This window comes from Podarcis filfolensis, assembly GCF_964270895.1.
Source record: "Podarcis filfolensis genome assembly, chromosome: 7".
Classification (NCBI taxonomy): Eukaryota; Metazoa; Chordata; class Lepidosauria; order Squamata; family Lacertidae; genus Podarcis; species Podarcis filfolensis.
Genome location: NC_139603.1, coordinates 52,509,715 through 52,534,276, shown reverse-complemented (window position 1 = coordinate 52,534,276; position 24,562 = coordinate 52,509,715). Strand labels below are relative to the sequence as shown.

General features: G+C 41.0%; 1 protein-coding gene and 1 long non-coding RNA gene across 16 annotated transcripts in view; one reads left to right on the top strand and one right to left on the bottom strand.

Annotated features, from left to right (window-relative positions):
* Window positions 1–24,562, top strand: part of ST18 (ST18 C2H2C-type zinc finger transcription factor) — a 185,926-nt gene that overhangs the window by 126,166 nt on the left and 35,198 nt on the right. For all 11 annotated transcript variants that reach the window (XR_014550253.1, XM_083622875.1, XM_083622877.1 and 8 more), the window contains 7 exons: window positions 3,173–3,351; window positions 8,590–9,378; window positions 12,015–12,149; window positions 13,887–13,977; window positions 15,830–15,934; window positions 16,435–16,640; window positions 19,860–20,071. Coding sequence is in view for 10 of the 11 variants with exons in the window: in XM_083622875.1 (XP_083479001.1) it covers window positions 3,173–3,351; window positions 8,590–9,378; window positions 12,015–12,149; window positions 13,887–13,977; window positions 15,830–15,934; window positions 16,435–16,640; window positions 19,860–20,071 (1,717 nt within the window). In the remaining variant the exon portion in view is untranslated. The remainder of the gene's footprint in view (window positions 1–3,172; window positions 3,352–8,589; window positions 9,379–12,014; window positions 12,150–13,886; window positions 13,978–15,829; window positions 15,935–16,434; window positions 16,641–19,859; window positions 20,072–24,562) is intronic.
* LOC310766667 overlaps window positions 1,033–24,562 on the bottom strand; it is a 35,759-nt gene continuing 12,229 nt past the window's right edge. For 3 of the 5 annotated variants that reach the window (XR_014550329.1, XR_014550330.1, XR_014550331.1), the window contains exons 3-4: window positions 16,396–16,512; window positions 9,048–9,164 (exon numbers count right to left, since the gene is read on the bottom strand). This is a non-coding gene — a long non-coding RNA (uncharacterized lncRNA). Of the gene's footprint in view, window positions 1,584–9,047; window positions 9,165–14,671; window positions 15,856–16,395; window positions 16,513–24,562 lie in introns of those variants that run through there. The other 2 variants (XR_014550327.1, XR_014550328.1) reach the window with 2 other exon arrangements.

The following is a 24,562-nucleotide window of genomic DNA, read 5'->3' as shown; positions in this document are numbered from 1 at the left end:
GCTCCTGATGTGCACAAAGTAGAACCTCACAAGAATTTTGATTTGGATTAGAACTTGGGGAATCAGCCAAGCTGCAGGTCCTGAGACAAATTGGATGTATTCAGAGGACCTTGGGCCTTGGACAAGCTGGGTGCACACAGACACAGACCACTGTGAGTCATGTTGGAGGAGCCCAGGGCCCCCTGGGTGTCAGGGGGCAGGGCATCAGGCAGGCAGGAGAGCCAGGCAGGGTGGGAAACTGCAGGAAAAGCTCCAAGACATACCTGACTTACAGCTGCATCTTCCCAGGAGAAGGCGGGCTACAGCTCTCTTTCCTGCCTGAAACCTGTTGAGTAGAGACACGCCTATAGGGTGTGGGTGCTGCTTTTCAAGAGACTGTCCTGCAGGAAGGATCCAGTCCTGCACAGTGCTGGTTCATTCCCAGACTCTTAAAAAATCCTATTTTAACTTTTCGGTTAATATAGGGTTTAAAAATCCCCACCCCTAAATTGTTTTGTGGAAGGATCTGGGGTGGAATGGGTGGCACTGGGTCAATCTCCCTGATGCCACAGGATAGATTGAAGTGGGGCTCTTTGCTGAACCCTGTTAGAAATATGAGGCCATGAGATTAGTTGAACTTTCAAGACTTTGAATATTTCTACCTCTTTAAGGTAAAAAAGTAAAGGTAAAGGATCCCTGGATGGTTAAGTCCAGTCAAAGGCATCTATAGGGTGTGACGCTCATCTCACTTCTGGCCGAGGGAGCCGGCGTTTGTCCACAGACAGCTTTCCGGGTCATGTGGCCAGCATGACTAAACTGCTACTGGCACAGAGTGTTGAGCGCCAGAGTGCACAGAAATGTCGTTTGCCTTCCCACCACAGCACTCCCTATTTATCTACTTGCACTGGTATGCTTTTGAACTGCTAGGTTGGCAGGAGCTAGGACAGAGCAACAGAAGCTCACCTGTCATGGGGATTCTAACTGCCAACCTTCTGATCAGCAAGCCCAAGAGGCTCAGTGGTTTAGACCACAGTGCCACCTGCGTCCCTGACGCCTCTTTAAACATTCCATTAATTATGTCACAAATATTTTTCATGTATCCACACTGCAAATAGCCATAATCCACTGCCTTGTTTCAACTTGCTAACCTAACTGGCAAAGCAAAGCAACTAACAAATTTAATTACGTTTAGAGTGAAATGGTGTGCATAAGGAATACGTAGAAAAAAATCTTGGTGTGTAACTTTAATTATTTTGGTAGCAGCTAATTATTATTCACATGCATTCTGCATACTCCTGTAATATGTACACCAGATAGCATTACCATATTGTTATGATTACCACATTGTGGCATTTCAGCATCTACTTTGTTACAACAGATAAATATGCTGCATAAACCTAAGCCATTTTAAATTGAGGGATTGGAAAGTATCCGTTATATTGGTTTCGTGCTTTGTGCAGCATTGTGGCAGATCAAGCAAGTTCACAATTTAAGATGCACATTGGTTGTACTGTAACTTCTTCAGTAGTGCAGATCTTCACATTTGTTTCCATGTCCTTCATATTTGCAATGGTGAGTTGCCAAGAAGATGCCTTGCCAAAATGCTTTTTTAAAAAAAAAGAAGCAAAAAGCTTAAGTTAGTCATATGCTACCATCCAAAACAATCACAATTGGAGCCAATTTAGTGCACATAAGTTACCTTGGAAGGATTAATTTCTGCTGTTGAGCCTCATAATATGTGTAACCAACAGGGAGCTGTCTGGAGACAGGGATTTTTGCAAATCTTTCAGCTAGATCAATGAGCCAAATGCAAAATCTGGTAACCAGGGGCATCATGTAGATTTGTCATGCTCCCTAGGGGAGCTGGGGTCCAGCAACCAATGAGTGGATTACACTGATCCACAAATGCAGTTTTTCATCTGTGACAGATATAATATAAATGCTATTATTCATATTGCATAACTGGGAGAGAACCACCGACAATGACTATTGTTTATGCAAAAATTAAAAAGAGAGAATGTAGAATTTTGCAACAGGTGACAACAGACTTTTCAGAAAACAGAGTTCATTACATAGTCACATCCAAGCAATGCTTGTCACTGGGAGATTTTGTTAACACCCATTTGACCGAGATGCATAATCTTGTGGAAAGTGAGATACAGTGCAGCTGTACATTGCCAGCAATATGTTTGGTTCCAGCGAACACAGTCTATGCCTATCTGTTAGGTATACAGACAAGGAATGAAAGGAGACTCAGTCCTGTGAGTATGCCACCAGTAGAGACTGGATCTATCCAATCTCTGCATCAACCCCTTGATACAGTCAATCTAAGGTGGAGTGCCATGACTTGTATCAACATTGTGTTAAGCAGATTTCGCCTTGAGCAGCAGAATGGTCTCTCCCTTTCTTTCGCCTGTATGCCCCTACATCTATTCTGGGGGTTCTTTCAGTCCTCTGGAACAGAAATGGGGACCCGAAATTTATCAAAAAAACATTTCCCCCCAGAAAACTCCCCTGAGATCTTCATCTCCTCACCTTACTCTTTTTTTTGGGGGGGGGGAGACCACTATGAAGAATTTTATTTATTGACCACCTTTTCGTGGTGGCTACTATTTTTCCCTACACTCTGTTGACAATGCTCCCTAAATCCTCTAGGTACTTTGCATTGTAGTTAATGCAAAATGGTGGCCATGATTCCAACACAGTTGATTCTGCTGTTGCAGGGCGAAACCCTTTTACAGGGAAAGAAGGGAACAGACAAAGTTGACACATGTAACTGGTAGTGCAATTTTTACATCAGCTCTTTTTATTTCAGGGAATTAGCAAACTGCTATACACCTTTTCTTATCCCCTGGGTGGATATAGTCTAGTCCAGAACAGAGTAGATTAGCATATATTTAGATTAGCATATATTTACTCAAGATTAAGGTTGATTCAGGCTTTAAAAATATATGTATCCAGATTTTTGGTAGCAATTGAAATGAAATGGTGTGGAGGGGTTCATCTGTGTTTTGCGCTCTTTAGCTCCAACAGCTAAAACCAAATACAGTAAACGCAAAAGATCCAGCTGTTTAGAACTGCTATTATACTAGTCCACATATTATTATTTTTCATGAAAACAAAACAAAAGAATTGTGCAATGTATTTTCAATCATTTCTTCCTCTCTTGATGTTCTCCTCTCATTAACTGTAGTGCCTACAAAAGCTCCATGGCAAAGAAGAGAAAAGCTGAAGAGCAGATTTTGGGTGTTCCAGTCAACAAAAGGAAGTCTCTGTTAATGAAACCCCGTCACTACAGTCCAAGTGTAGAAGGCAAAGGGGAAAATGAGGACAAGACTGACCTGCAAGACAACAGCAATGATCTCAAAGCAGGTATCAAAGATTAGTGGCTCCAGATGAATGTAAAAAGCATCTAAGTGTTGGTGCTGACCTTCAAAGCCCTAAATGACCTTGACCCTGTATGCCTGAAAGAGCAACTCCACCCCCATCATTCAGCCCAGATGCTGAGGTCCACCTCTAGGGGCCTTCTGGTGGTACCTCAGTGCAAGAAGTGAAGCTACAGGGAACCAGGCAGGGGGCCTTCTTAGTAGTGGCACCCACCCTGTGGAGCATCCTCGCATCAGATGTCAAGGAGATGAGTAACTATAAAACCTTTAGAAGACATTTGAAGGCAGCGCCTGGATGGGGAAGCTTTTTAATGTTTAATGTATATGTTGTTAGCTGCCCAGAGTAGCTACATTCAGATGGACAGGATATAAATAATGAAATTATTATTATTATTATTATTATTATTATTATTATTATTATTATTAAGCTAATGCTCCTGAGAGAACAAAGGGTAGAATAATCTCACTGGGCACTAGCAATAAAAGGCAGATCATTTGGACAAAATGTGAATAATGAGACTGAGAAATAAATAGAAATGTGGTTTGTAGCCAATTAAGTCCTACTCAGAGCAGACCCACTGAAATTAGTGAAAGTTAGTCATGTCCATGAACTTCAATGGGTCTACTCTGAGTAGGCCTAGCACTGACCTGAACTTGTGACCCTTTAGATGTTGTTGGTCTTTTAACTCCCATCAGTCCCAGCCAGCATAAGCAATGACAACCAAAGGTATCAAGTCAGATTTTAATCCCTTTTTCTTAAAATCTGGGTCAGCATTAGTTTTAAGTGATAATATCCATATCAGTTTCAGGTTGTATTAGCTCTCCACTGCCTAAAAGGATTATTGATGCTAATGTGCACACTACAGTATGGAAAGAAAGAAATTGGGGGGGGCACACACCCAATTTGCTCATGGGCATTACTTTTGCAGAGAGGAAAAAATCATAGCACAGAACAGGAGGACAGAAGGGCAAGCTCCACTCTTGAACCTTAATAAACACGGAAGAACAAGCTGGAAAGCTGTGGCAAGTGTAAATTGCATAGGCACCACAGTGGAAATTAATTATACAATACTGTGCTGAAAACACAAATGAAGAAAGGTGAACTTTTGGCACAGCCAATCCACAGAAGGCTTATGAATAAGAATGGAGGAAATCCATCCACACTTACAGTCCACTAGCTTTTTGAAAAACACATGCGTTCAGGAGATCTGCCACTATTATAACCATACTGGGGGGCGGGGGCAAGAAGCAGCTTCTTTCTCTGCATTATTTAATGTTGCTTGTTTCCCAACATTTAACACAAACAGTTAATACGTGAGTAATATTAATATTTTGTCTAGGCGCGCAATACTTCTATATGTCAAGTCAATCAATATTGATGACTGGATTCAAGAAAATTCTCTAATATACATGCATATATATATATAGATATATTCAAATCTGCCCCCTAGAAAAGTTACTTTTTGGCCTGTTCATTTGGGGTTGAGATCACCTGATCACGTTGCTCGGAATCATGCTTCCATCTTAATGTCTAATACAGACAAATGGGACTGTGCCTCCTGGCTGGTGTCACACACCTAGCCCAGTGGTGGAGCTTCATGCTCCGGCACCGGGGGGGGCATCCTGGGGGCGTGGCGCACATCCTGGGGGTGTGGCGTGCTGCCTGCAGGGGCGTGGTGCCCAGCGCAGCCAGGGGGGCAGCCACGATGGCACCCCACTGGGGTCGCGCTGCTGGGGGCGGTGCGCTCTCCCCGCACTCCTCTTCCTCTGCCAGTGGACATCTATATATTAGGTAAAAATCTTGAGCGGGTACTGACTGTTTTTGTTGCAGAAAAAAACAATCTATTCTGGTGGAACTTCTAAAAAATAACAACAGAAATAAAGTTGCCTCAGAGTGGCGCAAGCCATGCACCAACAAAATGAGTGCATGGTAAAATATTTCAAGAAAAGGGCCACATCTTCCGGTCTAGGGCCCAAGAAAAGCTCCAAGAAATAACTAATAAATATTTTCCTTTAATGTATAACAAACAGTTGAACCAAACAATTATGTAAACTGGAAATGACCCAAAATGCTAACAGTTTGGCAGCCGTAAAGTGAAATGCATTGTGGTGGCACATGTGCATTTGTGTCTCCTCCTCCTTTCCACAATAATCTGCACTTAATAGGAATATTTTAAACTATGTAGCTAAGCAACAGAGGTAATTGTTGCTTTCTAGAGCTTTTGTTAGGCACTCCACCATAGCCCAAATATGCATAATTAGGTATAATGTCTATAAATCATTATTGTACACATGTGGGTAGTTAAGTGGATTGAGAGAATAGTTCAATGAATTGGACATATTCACTGAAAATGCTTTTTATTTGTTTTCTGTAGTTGATAATACTTTGAAATTATGATAACCCTTTACACTTTCTCTTAATAGCTCACTGTTGTTGAGACAAAACTTCATTTGCATTTTTAGATGATATTTAATTTATGATATAAACCCGGAGTTGGTCTGACATGGATTCTGCAAAGAACCAGACTGTCTTATCTATTTTATTGTAAGCTTGTTTATCTCAATTTTTCCCCCTCTAGGAAGTAAAACGTAGACCATTCCAGTTTATGTTGAATACATCCCAACTAAAGAATGCACCCTATAATCAGCATTATTGAAGGGGCTAGTGTTGTGGCTAAATTCTTCCTTTCATCCAAAAATGCTTTTAGTTACTATGGTAATATTTACTTGATCCTGGCAGACCAGTGTTGATTTTAGGGAGATAATTACCAGAAAGAAAGATGATGGAGATGTATTTTGGAGTGTCCTTGTCAGGGGGGGAAATGTTTAGAAAAAAAACTAAATGAGACACAAAGGATTTATTGTATTTCAGCATTTGACACCCCTTTCCAGTAGCCTTTACTACCTTCTGTTTCCTGCTGTGATTTCAAAGAAAAAAATTGTTTCTTAACACAAGATACATGCGTATTTTGCCATCCTTTAGTAAAAATCGAAATCTACTTTTTTTATTTAAAAAAAATCTCCCTTGTGATCTAATATATTCTTTAGTTCTATGACTAACATGACTGCTTCTAACACGTATCCTGTGAGCTATAGAATTACAGTCTTTCATTAAACCAAAAGTGACCCAGAGCATTCATTTTATATATTTTTAAAAAATCTATGAAGAAGAGAAGGAATGTTGTTGTTGTTGTTGTTGTTGTTGTTGTTCCTATTTATTTACTACCCACCCTTCATAATACTCCAGGGTGGGTTACAACAATTTAAAATAAAACACTAAGAGCAGTTTAAAAAGCAAGTGATGCAACTGTAGGTGACAATGTTACATTTATCTGATATTTTTGAAAGCTTTGTTTCATCACAGCAGCAAGTCACCACCTGCTCAGTGAAGAGCAAATACCTTACCCTAACTTCAGGGCCGCTACTGCCATCAATCCATCCTTGCATGTTTACTGTAGTCTGAAGCAGAAGGGAGACAATGGATGGGAATATGGTGTTGTGAAACTGCTACCCAGTATGGAGATTCTTCTTCAGCATAAAGTTATAATAGTACCAAAACCTTTAGCTGGGATCAGGATAGCTTTATTCTGCCCTCACATGGTTCAAACTACATATACTGGAGGAATAAGCAGTTCAATCACTGCAGGCACTATGTTCGTCTTCCCCCATAGCTTTTCAGACTATGGTAGAACTAACGGCCCACTTTTTGGAAATATGTCCCCACTGATGTCAGTGAAACTAGGAGCAGCTTCACAAGTACATTTAGTGCAGCAGCATCCAAGGATTTTGTTATATATGATATTCCAAACCACACACAGGCAACGTGTCTTTTACTTGTAATGTTTAAATTAACATGCCAGCTTTCAAACACAAGAGAGTCATGTAGTAAAGTAGTTGTGTGATACTTCAAGCATGTTCCAGAGTCACAGCCAAAGTTCTATTTACTGCAAGGTGTTCATGTGTGAAATAGGTACATGCTGAAACGATTGCACAGTTGTTGCATGGATCTGCTCTGTATATTCACAACACAACATTCTGGTCATTTGAATTGGTCAGTTATAGTATATATTTAAAGTATGCTCTACTGCAACCTTCCCCAAGTTGGCACCCTCCAGATGTTTTTGAGTATAACTCCCGTTAGGTCCAGCTACCTTAGTTGATGGTTAGGAATGATGGGAATTAAGAACATAGGAGCCAGCTGGATCTGGTCAGTGGCCCATCTAGTCCAGCATCCTGTTCTCACAGTAGCCAGATGCCTATATAGTGGTACCTTGGTTCTCAAACTTAATCCGTTCCGGAAGTCCATCCCAAAACCAAAGCATTCCAAAACCAAGGCATGCTTTCCCATAGAAAGTATTGCAAAATGGATTAATTCGTTCCAGACTTTTAAAAACAACCCCTAAAACAGCAAATTAACATGAATTTTACTATCTAACGAGGCCATTGATCTATAAAATGAAAGCAATAATCAATGTACTGTACTATAAAATAAAGAAGACAATATTGTAGATGACAAAAAAAATTAAAAAAACATTCTTACCTGCACTGATGATAGTCATCGTTTGGATTGGGGGCTTTTATCCATTCACACAATCTATCAATCAGTAGTTGAACTGGGTTCCACACAGTCACAAAAACAAATTAAGTGAAAAAGCAGCAAAAACAAAAACACGAAATCAATAGCAAAAACAAAAGTGCCAAACTTAATCCATTCCAGAAGTCTGTTTGACTTCCAAAATGTTCAAAAACCAAGACACAGCTTCTAATTGGTGCAGGTGCCCTGGAAACAATAGCCGACAGCTGCATCGAACATTTGGCTTCCGAAAAACGTCTTCCGAGTTTTCAGCATTGGGGAACCAAAACATTTGAGAACCAAGTCATTTGAGAACCAAGGTACCACTATAAGAAAAATGCAAGCAGAACCTGAGCACAGTAGCATTCCACCCACATAATTCCCAGTAACTGATATTCAGAGGCATACCGACAATGTAATTATAGTCTGGAGGGAACCAGGTTGGCGAAGTTTGCTGTACTACAGAGCATGTTTGCTCAATACGATTCTAGTTCATGTTCATAAAACAGATATTTATCTTGAGCAAACCTATCATCTTAGATTACTTAATATGAATGAGACTAATTTATAAATAAGTGGTTTGTGGATTATGGTCAAAGAAGAAGGAATTTATTTTAATGTTGTGCTTTTCTCTCTTTTTCCTGCCTCTAGAAGAGACTAATATAACACCAGCAAAAGCTACCCCTAATTTGGATGTGCAAGAAAATGATCAAATGGCGGACAATTATGCCAGCTACCAGGACCTAATGGCCAAATCTTTAATTAACTTTGAAAAAACAGAGGAAGAAACTCCAGACCCCCCAGAGAATAGTAAACTGAGTGACAGTAGCAGCAAGTCCTTAGAAATGGAGAATAACAATGTTGATGAATGTTACATGATTAACTCATTAGTAAGAAAAGACAGAATTTGTGTTTCAGACCCACAGTTCTGCTCCTCTGAGGATAATGAAAGTAGTTCTGAAATTCTGGACAATGAATGGGATAGCTCCTCAAATTTCTCTGAAGAGATAAGCGTCAAACTTCCTCTAAATACAACATATATTGTAGGATGTAATCAGCAAGATGTCCTAAAAGTGCCAGGGGTCAAAACCGAAGAAGCAGATTTCAACAACTCTGAAACCATTTGTGACTCAGATACAGGCCCACTAGAATCACAGGAGTCGCATGTTGAATCTTTCAGCAACAGGAGTCAAAATCCATTTCCAGACAGCGAGGAAGATGAGTGTCTATCAGAAAATACAGAAATGTCATTTGACTTGGATAAAACAAAACATAACTTGAGCTTGCTGGAACGAGCAATAGCTCTGCAGGCAGAGCAGGGCCATGTCTTTCATAGCACCTACAAAGAACTGGACAGGTTCTTACTAGAGCATCTTGCTGGTGAAAGAAGACAAGCCAAAGTGATTGATCTTTGTGGTAGACCAATCTATAACAACAAACGTAAGTTCACTTTCCTTGTTCAGGGTGGATTGTGCATTTGTGTAGACAGCTGGTAATTTCTCCACACCAACAGCGCTCAGCTGGGAAAAGTGACTGCCATGAACCTGGCCTGGCAGCGGTGTCCTGTTGAATTCCAGCATAGTATATTGGTAGAGCAGAGGGGCAGAGCCAATCTGGCACTTCCATTGCTGTTCCCAAACTCCCCTGAGCTCACTGCCACCCTGCTTTGGTAGCTCACCATTTAGTACGCTGCAGTGATGTCACTGCCAGGAGACAGCAATTCCCAAGTAAGAAACCGCTGAACTATATGGTTCAGTGAGGAATGTATAAATAAGGTTGTTCAGATTGAGAGAATAATATAAAAATTATGGTATGCAGTTACCAAAAAACCCTAGGTGTTTGTGCTCCTTCTGTGGTTTGAAAACATTGTGAGAGTTAGCAAAATTTCCATACAATTTCCATACATCCAAGTACTGCAATGTGCTATACATGGCAGCACCTTTGAAGATGGTTTGGAAAGTTCAGCTGTTGCAGAATTTAGCAGCCAAGTTGCTCACCAGGGCAAAATGGTTTCAGCATAGAATACCAAACTTGGTGCAACTGCACTGGCTACCAATTACTTTCCAGGTCCAATTCAAAGTGCTGGCTTTGACCTATAAAGCCTTAAACAACTCAGAGCTGCAATAATTCAGGGACCACCTCTCCTCATATGAACTGACTGTGATCATCACCTGAGGCCCTTCTTTGTGTGCCTCCTCCACGGGAGGTCCAGAGGGTGGCAACAAAGGAACAGGCATTTGCTGTGGTTTCTCCCCATTTGTGGAATGCTCTCCCCAGGGAGGCTTGCCTGGCACCTTCATTACATATCATTAGGTACCAGGCAAAAACAATCCTAATTAATTAAACAAACTATGGCCTTTTATACCGGGGGGGGGGGAGGGGTACAGTTTTTCTTTGTTATTAGGTTATGTATTATTGTAAACCACCCTGTGATTCTCAAATGAAAGGTGGTGTAGAAATTTAATAAATAAACAAATAGAAACATATTATACCATAGATTTGTACTGGGTGCAATGGAATGAATTCAGCTCTTAGTAGTCAGTCATTTGCAGATAATATGAATTTCAAAGTGTTCCTAGTTAGACTTTAATCCTCACCACTATAATAATCTTAACTTAACAATGATGCCTCAGTGTTTAGAATACCAACTCTTAAGTAAATGGAGGATACTTTAGGAAAAACTACCCAGCGAATGAATAGATGTACTTATTTATTTTGTAATATGTTGCACTGCATTTAATTATATCATATTGTATTATTTCTATATATTATATTTAGATAGTTTTACATAACTTAACAGGTGATGCAGGTCTATGTATAATAAGGGTAAATAACCCCCTATTGAGAATAGCAGGTTCCCATGTGTCCACATAGGTCCTGTTGAACATTTCTGATTTCCAATTCCCTTCCTCTCCCTATTTCATAGCCAGTTCGCCTATTATTTCTGTTTTTCTGGCAACCAATCTCTTCTTAGCCCCTGCTGCCATGCTTTCTTGTGCAGTATGAGCCTTGTTAAACCAACGGTGTGATCAGCATCATGGAGGGTGTTTATTCTCTGATGCTGAGTTACCCATGGACTCTCCTGGTTTGGCTATGTGCTGCAGTGGCTGGTAATGGCATTGATGACCTGGAAATGGGGTGGGCACAGGAAGATCCCACTGTGTCCAGTCTTGAACATTAGGTGAAGCCAAAGCTGCTGGGTTATAAGATGTGAAGGATGAAGATGAGAGCCAGTAACATACAGCAAGACTCTTGAGGGATATATCCCCTTCATTGGACTGAGGTTGGAGAAGTCCCTGAACTGGAAGCCATGAAAAATAATGATGGGCTTTCTTCAAGAAGGTTGAGCCCTTGATGATGCTTTATCTGATGGTCTTTTTTCCATAAAGTGTTATGAAGGCAAGAGCATGAAGAAAGGTTGAAAATGAGTTACTGGCTGAACTACCGGTAGGTAGGAAGCAACACATCAGGGAAGCTACAAAGAGAAAAACTTAAGAAACACAGACACAAACTTTCCTTGTGGCTTTGTCTATAAACACATCTATTTGCAAGCTACTTGCAAATATCACAGTTGCCCTGATTGCAAATGGATACACTGCACTTAAGTTTGTTATAGTTTGTTTTTGTTATGTGGATTAGATATATAAGGAAATAGCTATACAACATATAAGGAGAAAATACAACTACTCATCAACATAGACAATATGTGACAACCTTAGCTCACATTTTTTCAGCTGTCCCAATTTACCAGGAACAGTTTGTTTTCTGATACCTGCCCCTGGAAAATCTTTTAATATTCAAGGCTCTCTAAAGATTTTATTATTATTTATTTATTCATGGATGGTTCCAATTTTCTTTCTCATGACTCAAATATATTCGCCATTCCAAAACCTTCAGTTTAAACAATTTGCTTAAAATAATTGATTTAAGAATGTTAAATTGATTTAAGAATGTTAAAACCTTGACAGAGAACTGCTGCCTCTTAAAACCATTCTCTCCCTCTACATACGCATTCATGCACGCACACACAGCAATGTTCCATCTAGGTGACAAGACTTCATTGCTATTTTCTGCAGATTTGCCTAGGCCTGAAAAGAGAGAGACCAAATGTCCCATTCCAGGATGTGATGGCACAGGGCATGTGACGGGATTGTATCCACACCACCGCAGTCTTTCAGGTTGTCCACATAAAGTTAGAGTGCCACTTGAAAGTAAGTACAATTTCTTTATAATTTGCAGCCAAAAACTGTGTGCGATTCCTTGAGGACTGTGGTCATTTCTGCACTCTTGATCTCTTTCCATCCACTGGCCTCTCAGTAGCATCGCTGTAGTGTTTTGTGAATTTATACAGCTACTTGGCTGAGAGTGAAGCCACAATGGTTTCTTACATGGCATTCATTCATTCATTCATTCATACCAGGGGTTTCCAACATGGTGGTATAACTCTTACTTGCTCTCTCTCTCTCTCTCTCTCTCTCTCTCACACACACACACACACACACACACATATACACACACACACATACACATTTACTGCAGGGGGGTGGAACTTTTGGCCCTTCAGATGTTGCTGACCTACAATTCCCATCAGCCTCAGTTAGCATCAACTGTGATTAGTCATGATGGGAGCTGTAATCGGCAACATCTGGAGGGCCAAATGTTCCTGACCCTCCATTTACAGAACCTAGATCTGTCACTGTTGTAGAATGTGTTCTCTCACCAGCATCAAGCAATACTGTTCACAACAAACATTTTCCATCTAAGGTTATTCCAGTGGCACTATTACCCTCCCCCTTTTTAAAAGAAAGATAAACTGCACATGCATTTGTGCAGTCTGCTTGCATTGAAATCCGTGGAACTTACTATCAAGAAACAGTGACTTGGAGATCAGCTGGGAAAAACCTTGGTGCTTTAATGAGCTGAGTTATGTGCCCCAGCCATAAAGCCTGGCTCCTCAGGGTGCCCTTGCACCTACCTTCCCAAACAGTAGTCATTTGTGACAGTACTTCATCTCAGGAGCAGCAGGCACAATGAAGTGAACAAAGCAGTTTACCACACACGGCACTGCTAGGGCTGACAGCAGTTTACTTCTGAAATGACTTTTGGAGTAAAATATTGCTGCTTGAGAGGGTTGTGAGAAGGTGCACCCAGTGCTTTTTTTCTGGGGGTACGCAGGGGTACGCATGCCCCTAAACATTTTGTGAATCTTTGTACTTTTGTCCATTTACTGTATTTATTTTTCCTGATTTGAACTATAAAATGGTGGTTTTCTTGAGTCAAAATGAGAGTACCCCTAAACATTTTTTTAGGGGAAAAAAGGCCTGGGTGCACCTCTATTTTATCCTGGGACAAGAGTTGTTCTCACCAGCCTCTGATGTGCTTACATGATGGGAGGCAGTGGCAGAGCTTCATGCTCTGGCACCAGGGGGCAGAGAGCAGGCGGGGGCGGGGCTGGCACGCGTCCTGGGGGTGTGGCATGCGTCCTGGGGGCGTGGCACACTGCCTGCAGCGGCATGGCGCCAAGCGTTGGCGGGGAGGCAGCCACGATGGCACCCCACCAGGATTGGGCTGCCAGGGCGGTGCGCTCCCACCGCACTCCTCTTCCTCCGCCAGTGGTGGGAGGTTGACACCAAGGTTAAAGTAGGTTGAAGGACCCAACAAGCTTGGCAGGATCAGAGACGCCTGCCATCTCCCCTTCCTCCAGAGATGTATGACCATATAGAAAATAACAGGGTTGCTATCCCTGATGTATGGAGTTCACAGTTCCATGAAGGCCCATGATGGCTCAAACATTTGGAACTTCTTGTTCATGTAGAAAATTCTTAGTTTTCTTTTATGACTATAACCATGTGATAATAACTTCTGTACAGTGTCTCCAAGTTTTGAGTGAGGAATTGCACTGTCATGATGATATGTGTTTGGGTCACTATTTTCTTCTCTTTTTTTAGTCCTTGCAATGCATGAAAATGTTCTAAAGTGCCCCACTCCTGGGTGTACAGGAAGAGGACATGTCAACAGCAACCGCAACACTCACAGAAGGTAAATCCTAGTCTGTTACCACTGGTGATAAACTAGGCCAGGAATGCAGAAACAGTCGACTCCAGATGTTGTTGAAATCTACTTCCCTCTATCCACAACTGGCATGCCAATGCTCAATGTTGATGGGAACTACAACCCAACAACATCTGCAGGGCTACTGTTGCCCCATCCCTGAACTAACCTGTTCAAGAAGGGAACATTTTAATTAATATTTGTCACTCACGTTATATCAAAATGGCAGCATAGGTACTTGGCTTCTGCAATCCTACCCCCATAAAACCATCCCTTATACCCTACAAGTGGTATCTGTATGGTGTGTACAATTTTAGGACACAATCCAGCCAAAATGAAGCACTTCTAGATTCAGTGTTTTCAGTGGTAGAGAGTTGAGCACATATTTAATGGTCCCAGTAGCATATTTGAGAGTTAAAAATGCTTAACTTTGACTGGATTGTGTCAATTTACTTTAGTGCAGTATTGAAAATATTAGTGTTTATGGATAAATGCAATAGAAATAGGTTCACTCAATGATCATAAGCTATTGAAACCAATGCTTAGAGATAGGGTGGCTAGCCTTTTAGGGGTGATTGCTCTCTGGGGGACACGTGCCATGGGTGTGGGTATGTCTAAAAAACTCATCAGAGCACACACACATTCAGAGAGGGGGGCCCTCGCACTTCCCAGCAATCTGTGCAGATCAGAAGAAGAGCAAAGGTTACACACACACACCCCATTACAGTGCTGGTCAGAGAGGAAACTCTGTCTTGTCCAGTACCAAGATTGAGGGGGAAATCTTGCCCTCTGCTCTATAGATCATTGATTTGATGAGCAGAGAGGGCATGATTTAACTCTCTCCTTCCAGCCCAGTGCAGCAGAGGGACTTGCTGCAGATGCCCTTGTTGCATTTCTGAGTTCTTGGAGGGCAGATGAAATTGCTTGGGTGAGGGTAGGGAGACTTGGCTAACAGGCAGGCAGTTCATCACTTCTGCCCGAAGAGACAGGGAAGATCTATATAAATGTGTGCTGCCCACTCTCTGATATTATTTTTTACTTTTTCTTTGAATTGCATATTTGTATATAAGTTAAATAGTTGTGTTGCTTCACCTTAATTAACAACTAGGAACAACAGGAATTAAAGCAAATTCCAAAGGAACACAGATAAAACTAATTTTATGTGGTGAAAGCAATCTGATTTGATTCCCTTCAACCCCAAATGTACTTCTTCTGACTTCCTCAACATATGTTCAGGTTATGATTCATCATGATTTTATCCAACACACCAAAATCATTGATACATTTGGCTTGGGTTGACTTCACCCCAACAGAAATAGATACAGAAATGAGCATTATATTGTGAATATAATATTTACACAGCCAATTTTACTGCTGGTGAAGGTAGTGAAGGGCAGGTGAGCAGTTCACAGCCCAAGGCTGAAGTATGAGTGGATGAGCAAGGGCAGCCTAACAGGGCAGGTATTAAGATTCAGCATCACTGGACACAGAGGGAGAGGTCAAATGAATGGGCAAAAGTGCCAGTAGTGAGGACAAGGGCAGACCTTCCTATTGAGAACATCTTGCTCAAGAGTGCCCCAAACTTGCAACAATCAAGGGATCCTCAAAACATGCAGAGGGGAGCAAGCCCCAGCAGGAAACAGATGCCTGAGTTAGCTCTGGAAAGAGACATGGTTGGACTTCCGTAAGCTAGAATAGTGAGATCTAGATGAACCACAGAATCATGTGAGGAGTATTTTGCTTATGCTGCCAAAATGCACTATAAAGATCCTAGATCTTTGGAGAGAAGAAATGCAGGTTTTTCACGGCTCCTCATATGTGGCAAATCTCTTTTAAACAGTCTTTCTGGTTGTCCAATTGCTGCAGCTGAAAAAATGGCAATGTCTCAGGAAAAAAATCAGCATGAGTCTCCCAAAACAGGGCAGTGCCATGATCAGGTCCACAGGTAAGCTTCACTTACATTATAACATTATAATGTGAAATGCCCTAAAATATTCCTGTTTGCTTTTTTAAAAAAAGAAATCAAATCCAGTGTCCTGTGGAAGACACAGGAAACTTGGAATGAGTAAACAGATTGAGGTGCAAATTTAGCCAGCTATTTCTGGTGTTTTGTTTTACTCTGTACAGGTCAAGTGTCTTTTCCTGCATGGAGAACTAACTTTGTGACTCCTTTTCCATGAGTACAAAATGCATTATGCATGCAGTTAGTAAATGGGGTAAAAACTAGCACAGTAAGGACTGTGCATGCTCAGTTGCCACAGAATGCTAACTATTGTGGGGAATGGAAATGGGAAAACTAGGTGGGAGGGGGAATGGGATGGAGTATCCTGAAGGATGGCAAGGATGGCAAGCTGGAGTACTAAACAGGAGCACTCAGCACTGCAGCATTTTTGAAACCATACTCACTATTGTTCTTTCTTATTGTTCCCTTCATTTTCTCTGCAGAACAAACTTGGTGAAGCAACTTGAGATATCTCAGTATAGCTGCCGATCTGCTCAACCAACACCATCCCCCAGAACCTCCTTCATAAGAGAGCAAGAGAAATGTGGGAAAGTACCATTTGACTATGCTAGTTTTGATGCCCAAGTCTTTGGCAAACGTACATTGGTGCCAGCTATGCAAGGACAAACTCCGCCACAGTTCCTTGAATGTAAGTGGAAGGCAGACAAATTCAATCTCTATTTCTATATCAGCTTGCATGAATATACAAATATTATTTTATTGTGTTTCCAAAATTTATATTCTGCCTTTCATTCAAAAAAAAAAACTGTTTCAGGGTGGATAATAACATAACAACGTTCTTGGAAGCATAAAAAATATGCACATTAGCATCTAAAACCAATGCAATCCAACCTTAATTGGACATAGCCTAGCATAGCTAAGCAGCACTAGTTGACCAAAACATTTCCAAACATACCATAGTAGGGTGATGGGAACCATATTTTACTGGACTACAACTCCCATCATCCCTGACCATTGGCCATGCAGACTGGAGCTGAAGTGTAACAACATATAGAGAGCTCTTGGTTCCTCACCTTACCATAGTAAAGGAATAGCTGGTCTCAATCACACATGCACAGTTAACAACTACTACTACTACTACTACTACTACTTATTTATACCCCACTCATCTGGCTGGGTTTCCCCAGCCACTCTGGATGGATCCCAACAGAATAATAATAATAATAATAATAATAATAATAATAATAATAATAGAAAAGCGATAAAACATCAAACATTAAAAACTTCAGTGCATCCAATACAAGTAATCTATGAGTTGCTTAATGGACTGAGGTGTCCAGTATTTATTTATTTTTACTTGAAAATGCAGCACCAAACCTATATATGGAATGTAGCACTTGATATTTGCTTATTGCCTGAAATCTGTGACACTTGTTCATAATGATTTATATTGAAAATAACCCCATAAAAATCAAGTGGACAGGATCCACTGGTCAGTTAAAAATAGTGTTGTGATATTACACTCATGACCAGTGGTGGGCTTGTCCATTAGGGTGAATTGGGCAGTGCCCCAGCAACGTCACTCTGCCCTTAGGTAGCCCCCAGAGTCTGCTGCAGAACTTAAAATTAGTAAGGGAATAGCTCTGTCTTAAATTAGCTTTGGATTCACCTACTGCTTGTCTCCCTGTCTTCTGCCCCACCAATCTCAATGGTTACCATCCGCCACTGCTCATGATCTATTTAGAAAAACTAGATGAGTTTCAAACTATTGTTCAGGTTTGAATTGCATAACGGGGGGTACACTAGTCTGACGGGTGATGTGATATTTGTACTGATATGAGAGGAGACAGGTTGCTTTTTTGCTTCTGCTAGTGGCCCCTGACTCACAGCTGGCACACAAGTTGCTCCTTGAATTTGCATGCAGAGCTGTGTGACAAAACTGCCTCTTCCGCCTCTCACCTTCCTGCAGACGATCCTGTCTCCAAAGAAGCCCCAAACCTTTTTTTTTAAAGGCTGGGTTGAGGGTTTACCTGAATTTAGAAACTACTTTAGATTATGCACACCACAATTTGTCTGAATGGGTTAGATCCAGTCTTGTTCATACTTAAGTTAGTCATCATTGATTTCAATGAATCTACTCTTAAGCCCCATTGATTTTAGTGGGTCTACTTTAACTGTCATCCTGTCCCTAAAGGATTTTATGCATACTCCTTGTCAAAATATAGGGCTGGTAGGTTGTATTTTCTCAATTCAAAGTCCCCTCTGAACTGAAAATCCTGTCTGTAATCTGCCAGGCCTGAAGAAACTATTCCTGAGAACCTCTGATATATCTTTGTATTGAAACAGCAAACAACATCCTGGACAATATTTCTGACATTTCTTGGGCTGCCAAAAATCTTGGCACAAATGTCATTACTACATGACTCTTGGAGTCCCCTAAGAAATAGCTGTTCACATAATTTTTGAGTCCAGAGGCTTTGAAGCAATATCATCTGGCAATTTAAAGCTTTGGCTGGGGTCCACAGAGACAACTATACATGAGCTGTGGGCACACCCAAATTGCCATTTCAGAAAGACACCCTTTTTAAATGGTGTGAAGTCAATAGGCATTGTGACAACAAAGTGCATGGGCACTTTACAAAAAGACTGCTTCCAGAGGCAATTTCAGGGTGGCATGACTGGTGCGGTCATACTGGGTGCCATGCTGCAGGGCACGCCAGACCAATGCTGTAAAACAGAGCGGGAGAGGTGGGGGTGCCAAATGTTAGTGTCACACAGGACGCTGCTGAAATTTGAGAGCCCAAAGCCTGCTACTACTGCTGCTCTTCACGAAACATTTCCCCTAGATCAGGGTTAGGGAACACCTAACTCTCCAGATGTTGCTGGACTACAGCTCCCATAATCTGCCTGGGGCTCATGGGAGTTGGAGTCCAACAGTATATGAAGGTTCATCATCCCTGCCCAAGATTCTCTGTTTAAATTGCTCATATGCCTAATTTCTAAACCATTTCATAATAATAATAATAATTAATAATAATAATAATAATAATAATAATAATAATAATGGCAGCCAAGGAATTTAAAAAGATGCTTTGGTGTCCTGGGAAAGGGAATACCTTCTGAAAGGGAAACACAGTGGAGGAAAAGGAAGGAAGTGCCACTGAAGTAATTGAATTTACTTCTGAGGTGACATGGGGCGCGCTGTTGGCGAACCCTAGCTCTGTTTTCTTGATTTTTAATATAGCTGACACTTACAGTATGCTCTATATTCATTTTCTTATGTATACTATAATTAACATTTGTTAATTATATTTTATATAACTGCTCCAGCCTTCTAAGATTCAAACTGATTTCACAAGAAGAGCAAAACATTGCAGTAAACTTGAGGCAAACCATTTTTGGCTACAACCCAGCATTGTTATAGCTTAGGCCGATTAATTTTGCTTTGGTTTTATATATTATAACTCAGAGTTCCATGGAATTCATCATGTTTATGTTAATAAAGTTTCCAAGCCCATTTGTGTTTAAATTACAGCTGAGCCAAATATTGTTTGTTCTTTATTCATCCACCACTGGACTTGATGGAAGTGAAAGATTTCTTGTGTAAGGAGTGATTAAGTCTTGAGGAAAGGACCCACAATTTAGGCTCTCACTGAAAATGGGAGCACCTGCACATTTATAAAGCAACTCTGGGTTTCTTGACTAATCTCATGATCTCATGTTTTAAATGCATTCAATTCTGATGCTTCTTAATAGCAATGGTAGAGCTCCCAGTAAAAAACAGACTTACTTTAATGTATTATTTGCCTGTTTTTATTGTATAAAATGATAATACATAAAACCCCAGTATCTTTAACAGAGGGGCAGTTGCACTCGAGCTATTTCTAATCAAATCTCTTTTCAACAGCAAAGCATTTTTCAAATCCAGGGAAATTTTCTAATCGGCTGCCTAGTGCTAGCGCCCACACACAGAGCCCTTGCCATGCCAACTCTTATGGCTACGGTCAATGTAGTGAAGACACCCACATAGCAGCAGCTGCTGCAATCCTGAACCTTTCCACCCACTGCAGGGAAGCAGCAGAGATCCTCTCCAACAAACCACAGAGTCTGTCTGCCAAGGTAGGCAAGTCCAAGAACCTGGAGGGTGTGCTAGCTACTGAACTGTGTGAATAAACTGTCTTTCATATTAGTGATTGCATTCAATTCCTTCCTTCCCTTCCAAGAACGAAAGAGAGAGAGGGAAAAAGAGCAGCCCCTTTTTGCATGTTCTTTTGAAGAGAGATGGGAGGGTGGGGGTAGGGGGAGATAGCGGAAGAAAAGAAATGCAAAAACTGTGCTGTGGAAAGTCACTATAATAATAATAAGGGAAGAAAGAGGGGGGAACTCTGACTCCAGAAATGGTTTTTTGGAGATAGTGGTGCAGAATCTGTTGAAATGAGGCTTATTTGCATGGTGCAAATACTACTACAAGTTACCAGCATTAGTCTGGTTATTAAAATTAATAGAAATGAGATGGGGAGGGGCTATCACGGATCTCTGTTTTGCTGTTTTTGCTACTGATAATTCCACTGAATATTTTAAAGAGGTGAATAAAAGGTGTGATGCGTGATGAACATAGGGAAAGATCATTTGAATAGCCCATTGATAACTCTGCCTATTTCCTTGTAATCAAGTTTTATTTTCAGGGTGCATTAAGAGTTACAAAAGTAACTTTTGTGTTGTGAAAAACCTTGCTCCATAGGGTATGAAACACCTCTGGCTATGAAACCTGGAAAACAAACAACTTCGGCCTGTTGTTGTTGAAAGCTGTATTTAGTACCATTGGATACCATTTATAGCACTATTAGGGACTGGACCATGGTGTTGGCAGAAGCTCACATAATCCATCTTGTAGAAAAGATAGACAGGAGCAGGGCGTGGAAATGGGTGATGAATGAAAAGTGTTATAGAATGGCACATACAACATTGCCTTTGTACTTGGAGACATTCTCTGGGACACAGAGAGATGTCTGTTTAGCAAGCTTTCCACTGTGTAATGCCGCAGCAGACTCATAACGACAGGATCTTGAGAGCAGTTATTCTGGCTGAAGAGATGCTTCTTCAGCGGGACTCCTGTTCCACATAACTGACTGCTTTGCCTAGTGGGAAAGCTCATCTTTTTATCGCACGGGCAAAATCAGATCAGATATCTGAGGCCTGTCTTCAGTGCAGTAGAATTTTCTGGTTTTCCTCCCCGCCCCCCTCGCACCCAACTGCAGTTGCAGCAGCCAGGTTCTCGGAGCCAACGATAGTGACATCCTTGCATTCAAAGCCTGCCTATCAAGACAACTCCATTTTTAGGGGCCGGGGTGTGTTGCTGGCTATCTCTGCACCCACGGCTTTTATTCACGATATTGGCCGGAGACATTTTCTAGTGCTGGGCTATGGCAGATATTACTTTGCCACCCCCACCCCCTCTTGTTGAAAAGGAGACTGGTGCCAGAGGCTGTATTAAATTGCTTCCCCTACCTTTGGCTGACCTTAGAAACAGACCTTTCTTGCCAAAGAAAGGTAATAAAGGGACCAGGCATAAGATTATTATTGTTCTTCTTCTTCAGCTGTACACCTGTTTTGCGTTTGCCAAAAAAGCGGAAGGCAATCGTAACCACTCATGGCAGCATTTGGGGCATATAGGAGGTGGGTGGGTGTGATTTTCATCCAGAAATAATTTTTTTTTTTGTATTAAAATGGTCGTCAGGCATTGTCCTCTGCCAGCCTTCACTTTTGCCAAACTTCCAGCAGGGCATGATGACAACCAGTGGTACAAAATATCTGACAGAAGAATGAGAATTAGCTTCTGGCCAGAGTGAAGGCAAGCAAAGCTCAAAGAGACGAAGTAGCCAAAATCACACACATTCTTTTTATTTGGTTTGGATAGTGCTCCTTTTTAGGAAATTGAGATTTTTAAACAGAGAAATGCATACTGCAATAGTCTATGGATGCAGGTGCCTAAACGAAAACAAATTACTGAGGTTTGAAAATATAAAGTGAATCAAATACTGTAAACTTGTTTGGTTTTAATTTGATGATCACTTTGTTTTTTTGTTCACACTGCACATTATTTTTCTTTTAATTGCAAAGATGCATTTCAAGCCTGCGCACCACCTTCTCAAGAAATGCCTTCATTTAGTTTGGATTTTAAAATAAAATAAAATTGAAAGGGTATAACTTTCTCTCCTCTCCAATCCAGCTTTTCCATGTGAACCTCCCAGCCCCTCAGAAAAGAAACCCCTACTGGTGACATCTCCTCTGTAAACATGAATGAACAGCAGTGCTTTTGTGTAAATTCTATTTGTTTCAGAGTTACTTGTCAATGAAAAGTTCTTGGTAGATTGAGTCATGAGTTTTTAAACAAAGACTGTGAAGTAACCTGCCAACATCCAGTTATTATTCCTGAAGCCCACCATAGCTCTACTTATATCTACTAAAATAAAACAAAAAGGGAACAGCAACGTAATTGGAATTAATATATCCTCTCTTTGGCCTTGCCTATAACTATCCTCTCTTTAAATGTTATCTATTCTGCTCACCATAATGCAAGAAAAGATATTCTGGGTCTTGAGAATGGGATGGATGGAAGGGTAGAAATGATGCTCGCCAGCTTTCAAATTCGAACCCCAGGGATCAGGACAAAAAGCATCCCTCATTGTCTCCAGATTGTCTTATCTGTCAGTTTTATTTCCTTATTAGTATGCATTTTGGAACAGGGCATCAGTCTCTTTCTCTCTTTTTTTAAAAAAATCCAGCTTTTGATTAAATCTGGGGGGGAAGCACATCTGAATGGCAAAAAAAGAAAAAGGAAAAAAATCCAGGCTCTAGAAATGAGATTTATTTCAGGTGCAACATGTTTCAGAATCATTTCCTCCCTCGAGGGCGTGTTTCTTGCAGCAATTCTCACCCAAGTGCAAGGGGCACTTTAGTGACTCCTCCTGACCTTTTCACTTGGTGGGAATTCCTGCCAGAAACATGCCATGTGGAAGGATCTGTTTCCAGAGGATCTGTTTCCGGAGGGTACCACTTCATAGCTGTATTCGCTGGGTTTGCAATACAAAATTCAATCCACATTTATACTAGGAACATCCACCAAACACAATGCTTTAAGGCAATACATGCTTTAAGGGAAAGGTATAATTAGCAGCATAAATAAAATGATCACAAATATATTTTCCCCAAATACAATGGCAGCGATAGTGGAATCTAGGAAAGGCTCAGAGATCTCATGTGATGTTTCATATATTGTGTACAAACCTCTAGAAATTAATTTGGATAACTGAATCAGATTGCAGATATTCTACATTTGTCTACAGTCAACTGCATGCAAATATAGTTAATTACCAGGAAAATAAAAAATAAAAATTGGAGTTGGTTTTGACAATCCTGATGCATTTAAATAACAAGAGCTATCTCTCTTGTTTCCTTTTTTTGGGTGACTGAAAGAAAAATAAGAGATTTACCAATGATTCAGCCTTAAGCACCAAGGGTTGAAGTGAAACCTTTCAGATTAACCCGTTGTACGTGGCCTTGTCCAACAATGTGGCAAAATGATTTTTGGAGCTGTTAAGATTCACAACTTCTACTCTAATGCAAGTTGTTGTGTCATGTCATATAGTATCACATATCAATCACATCAAGACACAGTTTCCCCCAGTTTTATCTTATGGCTTATGTGACTGCCACTCAAAGAGGAAGAAACAAGCCGTACATTCTGTCTTTCTCCTCTGAGCTGCCTCTTGCCAAGAATTCTATTTAATGTTTGCAGGTTTTCCTCCCAACATGTTTGGACAAAATGACATATACATACTGTGCCTTGAAAGAAAACAAAACAGAAAAGCAAACAGCACAAACTAGGATGAGAAACATATTTGTTTTTCCTCTCTTTCCTTGTATTAGTAATAGTGAAGTTGACAAGTGAATCAGAACTGTACCCAAAGATAATTTTGTGTGTGTGTGCATGCATGTGGGCATTTGTGTGTGTTTGTGTGTGTGTGTGTGTGTATGTGTGTGTGTGTGTGTGTGAGAGAGAGAGAGAGAGAGAGAGAGAGAGCAGTGCTGCCAGAATCAAAAGAAAGGTGGCTTCTGGAGGCGGCGCCAATGGCAATGGCGGTCTCCTTCTAGTCTGGAGGGAGAAGCTCCGCAGAAATCGGGTCTGTCCGCTACGGCGAAGCGGTGACCCTTTCGAAAATCACAGGCAGGAGAAGCCTGTGAACGTGGGACTCGGCGGGCACCTTTAGCGCCCCCCGGATTTGCGAAGGAACCCCGCAAGGGGCTCCGGAGCATAACGGGAGCTTGGCGCGGGGCTGAGAGTCAATTGCTCTTTCCGTGGGGTGAAGCCGCACAGCTGTTGCCGGAGAGCGCTGACCTTTTTCCTGTGACAAAGAGAGCCTATCACTGAAATTTGTTTTTAAGGATGATCAAGGAAGATTTGTGGCAATCGAAATTCAATCACAAGGAGAAAAATTTTTAATAGTAGGAGTTTATGCACCAAATGAGGGGAAATCTGAATTTTTTATGAAATTGCATGAGACATTGTTGGACTACATGGATTACAACATTATTATGATGGGAGATATG